Raw genomic sequence first — 12,049 nt, forward strand, 5'->3', positions numbered from 1 at the left:
GTTCGGAGTGTGCATCACCTGGAGCCAAGGTGAGTTTAGGGTCCGTGATGAGTGGGACGTCACCCATTCCAAGTGTCCTAAGGGTGGTCTGTTGAGGGGAGCCAACACCTGGGCAGTGGAGACTCCTAATCAGGAAGGAGAGGCAGGGGCTTTTCTGCTTTAGTTAGCAAATACAGGAGAGTCTCTTGGTAAATGACCATTATAAACCTTTGGCGTGGCTACCATATGTGACTGGTGTACACTGCTAGGGATAAGAGGTGGTGACAGCTCCCTGGGCTTGCCTCTCACCTGGTTCCTTTTCCTACAGACTGACAGACCTCATGCTTTGTGTTTCCTTACAGAGGAACCTTATCGATCCATTTTTTTAAGAGCTAAATTTGTACTTTTTAAATTATTATAACCTAGTTCAACCAGTTACTGAAAACTGTGTCCTCAGTGTCTGAAAAGGAGCAGGAGTGAGCATCTGCGTCCATACTGACTTTGTAACGTTCTCGGCCATCTGGCAGGAGTCCAGTCTGTTTTTTATATTTAACAGAGTTCTTTCTCCTTTGTCTTCACAGCTGATCTTGCATCCTTAATGGACAAAGCATATGAAAGGAAGTTGCCTGTTAGTTCTTTATCAATATCTCGGGTAAGACCATTTTAAACCTACTTTCAAAGAAGGAAGCAATCAAGACTGTGTAGACAGCTGTGTTGTAGAAATAGTAGTCACGTGGGAGATAACTTTGCACAGTGTAGTGTGTTTTTATAATTACCAGTAGGTAGTCTATGATCTAGTGTCTGAAATGCAAGGAAGCAAATACACCAGACTCAGGTTAGCTATCACTGATGAGTTCTTTTCCTCAGGGTCATTATTCTGTGTTTCCTTCAGTGGAACACAGTGACCGTTCTTTCAGTAGACGGTTAACCCTGGGGAAGAGCTCGAGCTAGCGGTGAACTGACTGCCTCTGGAAGGTGGGTCGGGGAACTGACTGTCAGGCCAGCAACGTGAGCAGTGATCAGTGGGAACCACCACAGGCAGCCACTCTTCTAGTTTCTCGCCACACGTCATGTATGTTCATCTCCACAGAAGCTGTGAGACGTGTGTGGTATTTGTAAGGCGCAGTTGATGGGCAACTTTGCAGATGCACGTAGCTTGTAGGTAGAAAGGCTGGGACATCAGAGTCCACCTGAGATCACCATCAAGACAAGACCAGGTCAGATACTGGGCAGCAGTGTTCTTCTGTTTCCCCGTTTCCAGTTGGAGGGTGGCCGTGTCTCCCTCAGAGGTAGTGAGATCTTGGAAACATCTTGTGCAGAAGTGAGCGGGATCCTTCAGTCGGGAGCTACTAAATCTAGACAAAGGGACAGAAAGAATCTTTCCTTTCATCCCTGATCCTTTCCCTGTGCCCTTTGTCCTCTTAGTATAGAAACAGTTCGGCTGTCACTCCTTAGACTTGGGGACTTGTATCTCATAGTGGAGAAGATTGAGAGGCCTTTGTTTTCAGTGCGATTCCCCCACCCCGTGGGCTGAGATACCTGATTTTCATTTAGACAACACTTGGAACTTTAAGAGCTGTTGTGAGCATGTTCCAACCTGAACCTTCCTCCTCGGGACGGAAGCCTGTAGCTGTTGGTCCAGATGGAGCAACTCAGTCCCAGAGGGCCCGTGCCATCTGTTTCTGCAGAGCAGGCTATCAGGAGCTGCTTCTCAGGCTCAGGGCCGGTGTTTGCGCCTCATGTTATCTGCCCGTTAATGGATTTCTAATCAAACCCACCGGGCTTGGTTATTTTTAGAAAGTCTCCCTTCTCTCTCTCCCTTCTCTCTCTTCACGAGGATTTGTTAGACTCACAGCACACCTAGTCTCTTATTCTGTCTTCCGACTTGAGATCTTCCACCTGAGAGCAGAATCCACCCTTGGGGAGTATTTCCGGCTCATTTAGATCATAGGTAAAGAACAGACTCAGAGTTTCTACCGTTTGTCTTTTCAAGTGCTGGAGATTGAACCTGGAGCCTCGTGAAGCTTGGTTAGGCACTCTCCACCAGTGAGCTGCATCCCCAGCCCCAGGACGCAGAAAAGTTATAGCTTGAAGGAACCTCAATCCTAAAACGCTTGCTCCGTATCGACACTAAAATCAGAGTGAAAACAGCTATAAACGGAATCCCGACGCATAGATTTTAATGTTCTGAACAGCATTGTTCCAGAGTTAAGATCTCCGCCATTTCAGGGCTGGAGAGCTGGCTCAGTGGTGAAGAGCACTGGCTGCTCTTGCAGGGACCTGGGTTCAATTCCCAGTATCCACATGGTGGCTCACAGCTGTCCCTGACTCCAGTTCCAGGGCTTCTGACACCCTCACATGTGCAGTCCAAACACTAATGAACGTAAAGTGAAAGTGAATTACATTTGTTTTAGAAATGGATCTCCACCATCTCCACCTCGTGTTCCGTGTATTCGGAGCACAGGATGGGGAGGAAAGAGGAAGACAGGCGAACAGTACTGTGAGAGGCTCCGTCTGTATGACAAGGTTTGGGTTTAAATGGGCGCTTGGTTGTTCTTTGTTTTGGACCAAATACAGAAATATGTAGAAGAGGAGCTGTGCTGTGTCTCGTTCTCACTAGTGTGAAGGGTTTTCAGGAGAGAGCACAGCAGCAGCAGCACATCTGAAGCAGTAAGAAGAGTGCACGTCTGGTCAAGAGCACGCATGATCTGGACCAGGCATGTGGCATAATTTGTATTCAACCAAGAATTTTTTTTCTCCTTTAGTTTGTGGACAACATTTCATCTCGAGAAGATATAGACTCTGCCGAGTACTATCTTTACAAGTAAGCTTCCCGTCGCCTCTGCTTTCACACTCACTTTCAACACCTGGGTTTGGTTTTTTTTTTTTTTTTTTCCTCCTTTTGTAGTATTGAGAAGTGTGTATGCGCACACATACAAATGCATGAGTGTGTGTGTGTGTGTGTACGTATGTACGAGGATGAAGCCAGTTGCATGTAGTCCAGATCATAAACAGAAGACTCATGTATTTGCTGTCTTCTCTTTCCATGTAGACCATGCATAAGACTCTTAACTCCAAGCCACTGTGACTTGCTGTAGTCAGAACAAATGCTCTTAAGATATCTTTTTTAAAATTCTCTTTTCATTATCAGAATGAGCCGTTTTCTGACTTTTTAAAAACATTTTCATGACTTTATAGATACTTTTGTGTCTTAAGAGTCGAGGTAAGCTATGTAAGCAAGGCTAGTGATAATCTTCTCCCATTGTCTAAATGACAAAGCTTCCCAGCCTGAGAGGACAAGGCCTCAGAAACGGTTTGTGAAAATGAAAAGTTACAAGCTTTACTTGTGGAGTTTCTCTCGAGTAACTGAAATCGGGGGTTAAGCTGGGACACCAGAGGCCTGGTCCCCTGAGAAGCTTCCACTAGCTAGGCCTCCTGTGGTTACTGTGGCTGACATCCTTACGGAGTGACTTTTGATCTCAGAGTGACATTAAAAGCACAGTCTTCCATGAAGGAATATCGAGCAACTTCTTAATCTTGGCCTACAGCTCCTGGCTGTCCTGCCTGCGGCATTTCTTACTCCCTGAGCAGTTCCATCTCCAACCTTTTGGGGGTCAAATGACCCTTTCATGGGGGTTACCTAAGACCATGGAAAACACAGACATTTACATTACAATTCCTAACAGCAGATTTAAAGTTGTAAAGTACCAATGAAAATAATTTTATGGTTGGGGGTCACACAACATGAGGAGCTCCATTAGGAAGGTTGAGAACCACTGACTTAGAGTAACCCTTACTGCTGCAGTGGCATAGGCTTACGTCCTTCCCTGTCACAACCTGTAGCCACCACCATATTTTAACTGATGGACTTTGTGCTGTGGGTCTAGACACGGGCAGCAGTTTTAAGCTCCAGCATTTCCCAGGACTTGTGGCACACAGCACCTTCTCATCTCACCCCAGGGGCACAATTGAAATCTCCAGATGTCATGGTTAGGAAAGCGTGGACACTCAGTAACTCACCAGCGATCTTTACAGGAAGGCTGCTACTGAGGTAGGAAAAGGGACGACAGACATACATGGGCTGTGCACTACTCTCTGGGAGCCGGCCACACTGGGATCCACTGCTTATGATAGAAAAGGAAACATGAAGGAAAAGGAATGCTTTAGGTACCACAGTAAACTGCAGGTGTTTAAGGCAGTCAGTCCCATTGACAAAAATCTGAAAACTGTAATATTCTACATCTGAAGGGAAAATTCAAAAAGTAAGGATAAAGGTGACTCAGTCAGTGGGAAGTTTAAAAACTGAGTCAGTCAGCACTTGGGAACCAGGGCATGCTCAAAGCATCAACTGTGACTGTTGTAACTGAAGCTTCAGCTGAATAAAGCATTTTAAAGAAACACTGACACAGTGAGAGGACCTGAGACAGACCCATGGGTATGGTTTGGGTTTGGGTCTGGGGAGTAGGCTTCGGAGTGCACACAGGCTCTTCAAGCTTCTTAATCTGGGAGCCATCTTCAGGGCTATAGAAGCCTGGGGTATGGCTGAGGGAAAGGAGGATCAGAGAGGGAGAGGTCCAGCTGTGCTGCCACAGGCCCTTTGCTTCTGCTGAGAAGCCAAGCCTCTATCTGCTTTCTCTGTTGTAGTCTGCCAGAACGTTTTTTGGAGATCTGCAAGTTGGGCAAGCCTAAAACTCACCATTAGCATCTCAGTGGTGCTTAGCATCTATTCTGTTATGCATATAGATGACAGATGCCCGCACTATTTGCAGCATTTGTTGTTCGCACCAATTAAATCATTGATTTTTTTTTTCATTTGTAACAGCTTCCTTACAACTGCGCTCACTACAGTCGGTAGTTAGACTGCTCTTGTCCTGGGTCTGCTGTACTGAGATGCAGCCATGCTGCCTCATCCGGAACCTCTTAGTGTCTTATACTTGTCTTTCAGTGTAATTGGTTTCAGTTGTGAAAACCCAGCTTGGAGACGGGGTCCACAGGCCCACCTTCAGAGAGCTCAGGACGTAGAATACAAAAGCTGCAGGGCCTCCTATGAGGCCTTGTGAGCCACGGGCTCTTTTGCCTGGTTCTCCTGCTTCCTTCCACAGCCCTTCTGAAGCCCTGTCTTTGATTTCTTTAATGCAGACATTTTCTTTCCTTATTCTAGTTTTCCCTGTAAAGGAAGAAAAGTATGTGGCAAGTGTCTGTCTTCCAAATGAAAGGTTAGATACAGTGAGTCTCCTGAGCTGAGAGGTGTAAGAAGATTCTTCAGGCCCCTAGCCCTCCCCTCTGGAGAGCAGAGCTGGGGTAGGGTGAGTGGGGACTTTTCTGCTTTGTTTTGGCATCATCAGTGCCTGGTGTGTGGTGAGGTGAGGCAGGAGCCACGGCTCCAGCAGGTGAAGACCGTGACGCAGGGCAGTCAGCCAACAGCAGCTGACACAAAGGCCAGTCAGAGGTCAGTGGAGAGGAAGGACATTTATTCTTCTGTTTTGAGAACTTTCTTACTTTCTGCTAATTTTTAAAATAACTAAGCTACAAATATTTTCTCCTCTGGGCAGAGGGTTTTTGTTACTGACTTACTGTTTTGCTGCCTTTTGAGAGGGCAAAGACTTCCTGCTTTTACAGTCACCACAGGGTTCAGAAGCATTAGCTGTGTAGCCTAGACAGAGTCTAAGATAGAGATTGCCGGAGCAGTGAGCAAGTGTGAGAGGGCAAGGTGCTGCCTGTCCTGAGCAGGGGAGCCACACACTCCAGGCCGAAGCGGAAGCTGGCATGGGGTCGCCCAGAGCAAGACCATTGTGAGGGACCAGGCTGGGGTGTGGCAGCTCCTAAGGGAACTATGGGAGGAGGATTCTGGGGAGAGTATGATACAGAGTGCTGCGGTATGAGGGGGAGGTTGGGATTACAGGTAGAAGGAGGTGCCTGGAATGTCGGGAGTCTGTGGACTACTCACTGTTATTCTGAGAACTGCAGTGTTCTTTATCTCCTTTGGAGCCCTGCCTGCCTGGGGTCAGCATTATTTTATGGTGAGTGTCCGTAAAGTTTCATACAGTGAACACGCCTTCCATTTTGGAGATCACCCTTCCTGGCCTGCTAGTCAGATTCTGAGCTGGACACACACACCCCTCTGCGCTTGCTGTCCACACTTAGACAAGAGAACATGGAGGCTAATGTGGCTCCATTTTTAGGAGACAGAACTACACGTTGTAGGAAAAACATGCCATCAATACACGCCACCATCGGGGTGATGATAGTGAGCTTGAGCAGTTCCTGTGTTAGTGGTGGAGGCTACGCTAATGGCAAGCAGCTCTAGTTGCTGCCCTCCCTTCTGGTGACCTCTTTAGTGAGGGTTTTGCAAATTGCAGTTTTAAAAGCTTATTTCGACTTCTGCATCACTTGGGAGACTGTGGCAGTAATATGAAACTTGTTCCTGTTACGCTCACAGCGTCAGTGATCAGAACATGGTGGGTTATTCCTGAAGGGTGACAGGAATCTCTGGCCATACATTTTCTACTGAGGATTCTACAGTTCCAAAGTTGCTGTGGTTTCTGGAAACAAAAGCATGGTGAATGTTGAATCTGTTGTCACTCTAGAAAGGCTGCAGAGCCCAGGAGCGGATCTTTTTCTTAGAATTGGACCCTTGTTGTCATGGAGAGCAACATGCCACCCAGTAATGAGAGAGGAAGACTACGTACCATGGCCTCAAGCATCCTTCATCAGTTGCTTAGCTGACCTGGCAGATAACAGGAGTCCCTGGGTGGAGACGGATGACAGGTCAGGAGCAGCTGGGAAGGGACAGATGGCAGCCTGCGTGTCTCCAGGTCTCCAGGCTGGCAGGCTGCCGAAGGCCCAGAATAGCTTCATTTCTCAGTGAGCGTAAGTGCTGCAGCGGCTCCGTGGAAGGTGGTGCTGTGGGGTGTTTGTGCCTGGGGGAGAGGGGGAGTCAGGGTTCCTTAGCAGTGAGCTGCAGGCAGGTTTGCTCAGGAATAACTTCTTGAGGTCTTAGACTGTCATTCAGCTGTCTTAAGTTTTTCTGCTAACATATTGCTTGGTCTCTATGAAATTCACACTTTTCTTTAAGCCTAGCGGTCCAAGGGCGACCAGTAGTTCTAGAGTGTTTTTAGAAGCAGCTCCTTAAACACTTTCCGGAACAGCAGCTCTGACACTGCTGTGCTGTGGTTGTCTTTACTTGTTGAGCCTCACCACAAGCCCACAGAGACACTCGACTGTAGTCAGATTTCTGTATTAGACAGCAGCAAACGGGCAAGCGTAGCTCACGCCTCCCCAAAGGGCTTGGCGAGGAGAACCGGAGCATCGGCCTCCACTGCTCTAGAGCCTACCCTTCTTCCCTCTGGTCTTTTAGCCTGGAGCTGGTGACAAGAATAAAGCCTATACTTTGCTAGCTATAGCTTACCACTCCCAGGGGCTCTGAGGTGGTTGCCATCTTTATTACACTGGGGAGATGACTCAGCACCCATAGGGGCTCCTGTGCTAGCAGCCATAGCAGTCCAGCTATTAAGAATGCCTGTGTGTCCATCTTTGTGTAGTGTCCTTTGTTTCTCTAGGGTAAATTTGTAGTAGAATGGCTGGAACATATAGAAGATACATGTTTAACCTTTTTTTAAAAAAAAAAAAAAAAGATTTATTTTATGTAGACACTGTAGCTGTCTTCAGACACACCAGAAGAGGGCATCAGATCACATTATAGATGGTTGTGAGCCATCATATGGTTGCTGGGATTTGAACTCAGGACCTCTGAAAGAGCAGTCAGTGCTCTTAATCACTGAGCCATCTCTCCACCCCTGATGTATATTTAACTTTTTAAGAACTTGATAGTTGTTTTACAAAGTACTCAGCTCACTTTATAATCCTAGCAGAATCTCATTCCTCTGCATTTCAGCTGACAGATTAAGCTGAACTAGTGTGTTTTGATTTTGATTTAAATCTGTAATTGCCTGATGATTCCTCCATTGACAAAATGTTCAAATTTTCTGCCCTGTTTTGGTGGCTGTTTTCTTTTTACTGAATTTGAAAACTTTTTCTTAGTCTTGTGTTTTCATTCACTTACTGTATTTTCCAAAGTAAGGTTTTACTTTTGATGAAACACCAGTTCTTCCTGGATTTGTTCTTTTGGTGTCTTCTAAAACATCTCTGCCAACTGAACACCATAGATAATTTCCTCTGCTATTTTACCTGAGAATTTTGTAAATTTAGGTTCTAGAGTTATATCTGTAAGTAATTGAGGGTTTTTTGTTTGTTTGCTTGATTGCATTGTTTTTAAGGTTTTGTTGGTTTTCAAACAGAGTAGAAGATAAGGCTCAAATGCTTGTTTTTTTGTTTGGTTTTTGCTTTTTCATTAAAACCCCTAATTTTATCCAAGCACAAAACTCCTTTCACATTGCCCTGAACCTCTTGGTAATAATTTTCATGTGACTTTTTGTTCTGTTGATCTCTGTTTTGCTTTATTTGGTTTACAGCTATATTGTCTTCATGGCCATAGTTTTTAATGTCTTTTCATTAGATAATATGGATACTCTAGCCTGGCTCTGCTATCAAAGTTCTTCTGTCAAATTAGGCCCCTTTCATCTTATGTGTAGCTGCATGTGTGCACACATTCACATCTCCATGTGGTTGAAGATGCATTCTGTGTACTCGTGCTGTGTATGTGCCTGCGTGTATGTATGTATGTGTACTGAGGGTGTGCCTGGTACCCACAGAGGTCCGGAAAGGGCATCAGAACTCCTTTCGTTAGTGTTAAAGAGAACTGTTCCATAAACAGTCTGGAGTTGTTGATGCCTGTGAGCTGTCATGTGGATGCCGTGATCCAAACCTTCATCCTCTGTAGGAACGGCTGGTGCTCTTAACCGCTGAGCCATCTCTCCAGCCCACACAGATGTTCTTTGTTTGTTTGTTTGTTTGTTTGGTTTGTTTGTTTGTTGGCTGTCCAGGTGCACTATGTAATCCAGGCTGGCATCACACTTACAGAGATCCACCTACCTGTGCCTCCCTAGTGCTACAGTTAAAAGGGTGTGCCACCATGTCTGGTATGAACTCTTAATGTGGAGGAACTGGGAGTAAGCAAATCAGTAGGTACTGAATGTCTAGTATATATTTAGATAAAAAGGAAAGGGGGTGAATATAGGGAACATGGAGAGAAAGATTAATTTTGTTAATTAGCTGTTCTTTTTCTGTTGAAACAACTACTCTGATAAGGTTTAAAATGAAAATACATGAGGACAAATACCAACTACTGGGTCCATAAGGTAAATCAGCTCTGTTGATACAGGAAGTTCTAAAGCCGATAGGAGGTAGAAGAGCATTTTCTAATTCACTGAAACTGTGGTATAATCATGACAAATCAAAAAGACTGCAGGTTTTTAAGGATGAGTACGTATGTGGAGCTGTTCAAAGTCCAGGCAAATCCCACAGATAATAGGTAAGTTCACTGTGTTTATATAACAAGGTTTGTGTTTTAAAATATGTTTGGGGTAAAAGGAAAGAGGGATTAATGTTGCCATCCACAAATATGCATTAGAAGGTAGAACTTGACTGGTAAAGTTGAGGTTAGAACTGACTTTGTGGGGCCCGCCATCAGAGAGAGGGCCCTGTGAGGACAACTTGGGGGATGAGGCGGCTACACAGAGGGAGAAAAGATTGCACAAATGTTAAGAGGAATGAGGAATGATTGTATATTTTTATTTTCTATGGAGTAAGTTACAGAATTACTAGGTGACAGTAACAGTCTGTGGGGCATGTGTGCATGGTTTGTGACACATGTGTGTGTGTGTATGTGTACTATGACCATGTACATAGGATGGCTCTGAGTGATAAGCACAGTCATACAAAAGCTGTTAACAGTGCTTTCTTTCAGAAAATAATACTCCAGGGTAATTTTTCATTGAATTCTGTCTTGGACTTTTGAATTTTATGTTGTATGTATTTCATTGTCAAGAAGAACTTTTTTAATGACCCACAAAGTAATTATCATTAGTAGACTCTTGAGAAATGTGTATTATAACAAAGTTATTCCATGAAGATTAGTAACCATTTTTTTAATTTAAATGGCTAAAGGTGGGAGGGAATTAATTTTCCCTCCCTGCACTGTTAAAGATCTGACATGTGGTAATCAGCGGTAGGAATGGAGAGAGAAATAGATTATACACAGGAGGGGAGAATAAATCAGCAGAGTTAATGGAAAGTTGAAAGCATAGAGGGTTGGAAATGAAACCTTGGCCAATGGGAAAAAGACTGGGACATGGCTGAAGTGCGGCCTTGGAAGTCAGTCAGGAGGCTGGAAGAGGCTGGACACTTTTTGTCTTTTTATGGAACAGTGTGTTCTAAGTTGCGGTCTTCTGTCTACTGACCATACTTGATGGTTAGAGAAGAGCCGGCCGCAGAGCTGTGGAGGAGGCACAGTTGCCAAGCGTGCCATGCGGTCTTCCTGGCGTGCTGGCGGCAGCTGGGAATCTGGAGTGGAGCTGGCCTCTGAGGCTTGTCAGCTTTAGAATGACGTGAAATCGGAGTGACATCTGTAAAGTCTGTGGTGAGCGAGTCAGGTACTAGGAGCCATGATAGAGACCTGACTTAGGAAGCAAGTAGGCCAGCGTATCTGCCTGTGCTAGGTCTCTTCAGAGCAGTCTCAGTAGAAACCAGAACAGAGACGGAATGAGTCCTTAAATTATGACAGATCAACAGCGGCACAACAGTCTGTCCTCTTGTGTAGGGTAGGTGCTTACAGACCTTGACAGCAGAGTGTGGTAGGGCCAGTTTAAGCTCTAGTTTGATGTGTGACGTGCAGCCTGTTAAGCTGACTGTAGATAGCAGCTGCCCGGAGGAATACCTGGCCTTCTCATTGAGCTCAGAGCCTCAGGCTTTGTGAGCACAAGGGCCTGGTCTGCTGAGCTTCTCAGAAACACTGCTCTCTTAAATGGTATTATTAGCGTTTCAGTCAGTTCTGCCATGATTAACAAACAAAATAGCAGTAGATATAAGACTAGATCACAGAAAGAGTGGGGCTTCCGATCTGTCGGGGTTTTTAGTCATAAACAGCTGTAGTGATCCCTGCTTACTTTCTAGACAGCTGGTTACTATCCAATATCTACCTTTATATCTTCTGTCTCTGAAAGACTCACAAAACACATTTTTGATGACTTGCATATAAATGGGAAGGAAAGGGGCCAAAGTAAATCTGTTCTAACATAGCTAGCTGCCAAAACCTTTTAAGAGTGACCCTTTTACAAGTAAGGCCTGTGTCAGAAGATGGCCTCTGAGTTCTGTTTCCCACAGTACAGTCCTGCGGCCAACAGCTCTTTCTGTTGGCTGTTTTCATGACTGTAACAGTCAGCATCCCTGGATCAAGCCTGTGGGAGCAGAAGCTGATTAAACCCTTCTGCTTCTGTCGGTATCGGTGTGTGTGTGAGTTTGCGGCGAGCTCCTAGCAGCTGCTGAGAGCGGAGCAGATGAGCAGAGGCTTCGGGGAGGTGTGTGGGCGGGAGCAGGCGTTGCAGTTGGTTGCATCATGATTTTTGAGGCCGAGAGCAAATAAATTCGTAAGTATTTCCAGATGTTCTGTGTGTAGGGAAGTGGACACTTAGGACCTTTGTGAATTCTCTTCATTGATCATAACTGCTGTGATTTTCATGATAGATTTCTCTTTATCTTTGTTTTAACCAGCCAGTGTTTTTCTGAGGCCTATTCTGTTCCTTTAAATATCAATGCTGGTTTTAAGACAGCATCCCCATTTCCTAGGTGAGCTTGGAACTTAAAGCTGAGTCTTTGGATGCTAGACTAAGCAGCCTGTGAGGAAAATACGCGGCTTCATGGTCCATACTGGGGTTGGGGGTGATGGTGCCTCCCTGAGGGGATGCTCCAGGAGGGCATTAGTCTTCATTGCTAATAGAGGAAAGGTTCGGGAAGCATGTCAAAATGAGATCATCCCCATTCTCGGCTTGCTGAGTTAATGGCAGGTAATGAAAGGTATCTTGTCTCACACATATATACGGTGTTCTCAGAGCACAGCCATAGTGGCCTCCTGACCTGAGAGTGCCCTGTGCTATCTGTCTCTGCCTGTTTCCTG

General features: G+C 45.4%; 1 protein-coding gene across 3 annotated transcripts in view; it reads left to right on the forward strand.

The window, feature by feature from the left end:
- Mrps27 (mitochondrial ribosomal protein S27) overlaps positions 1-12,049 on the forward strand; it is a 68,759-nt gene that overhangs the window by 15,640 nt on the left and 41,070 nt on the right. For 2 of the 3 annotated variants that reach the window (NM_001199192.1, NM_001108543.2), the window contains exons 3-4: positions 561-631; positions 2,745-2,803. In NM_001199192.1, the coding sequence (NP_001186121.1) occupies positions 561-631; positions 2,745-2,803 (130 nt within the window). Of the gene's footprint in view, positions 1-560; positions 632-2,744; positions 2,804-6,691; positions 6,850-12,049 lie in introns of those variants that run through there. The other variant, XM_087625851.1, reaches the window with a different exon arrangement.

The sequence above is a fragment of the Rattus norvegicus genome, chromosome 2, assembly GCF_021556685.1.
Source record: "Rattus norvegicus strain SHRSP/BbbUtx chromosome 2, alternate assembly SHRSP_T2T, whole genome shotgun sequence".
Classification (NCBI taxonomy): Eukaryota; Metazoa; Chordata; class Mammalia; order Rodentia; family Muridae; genus Rattus; species Rattus norvegicus.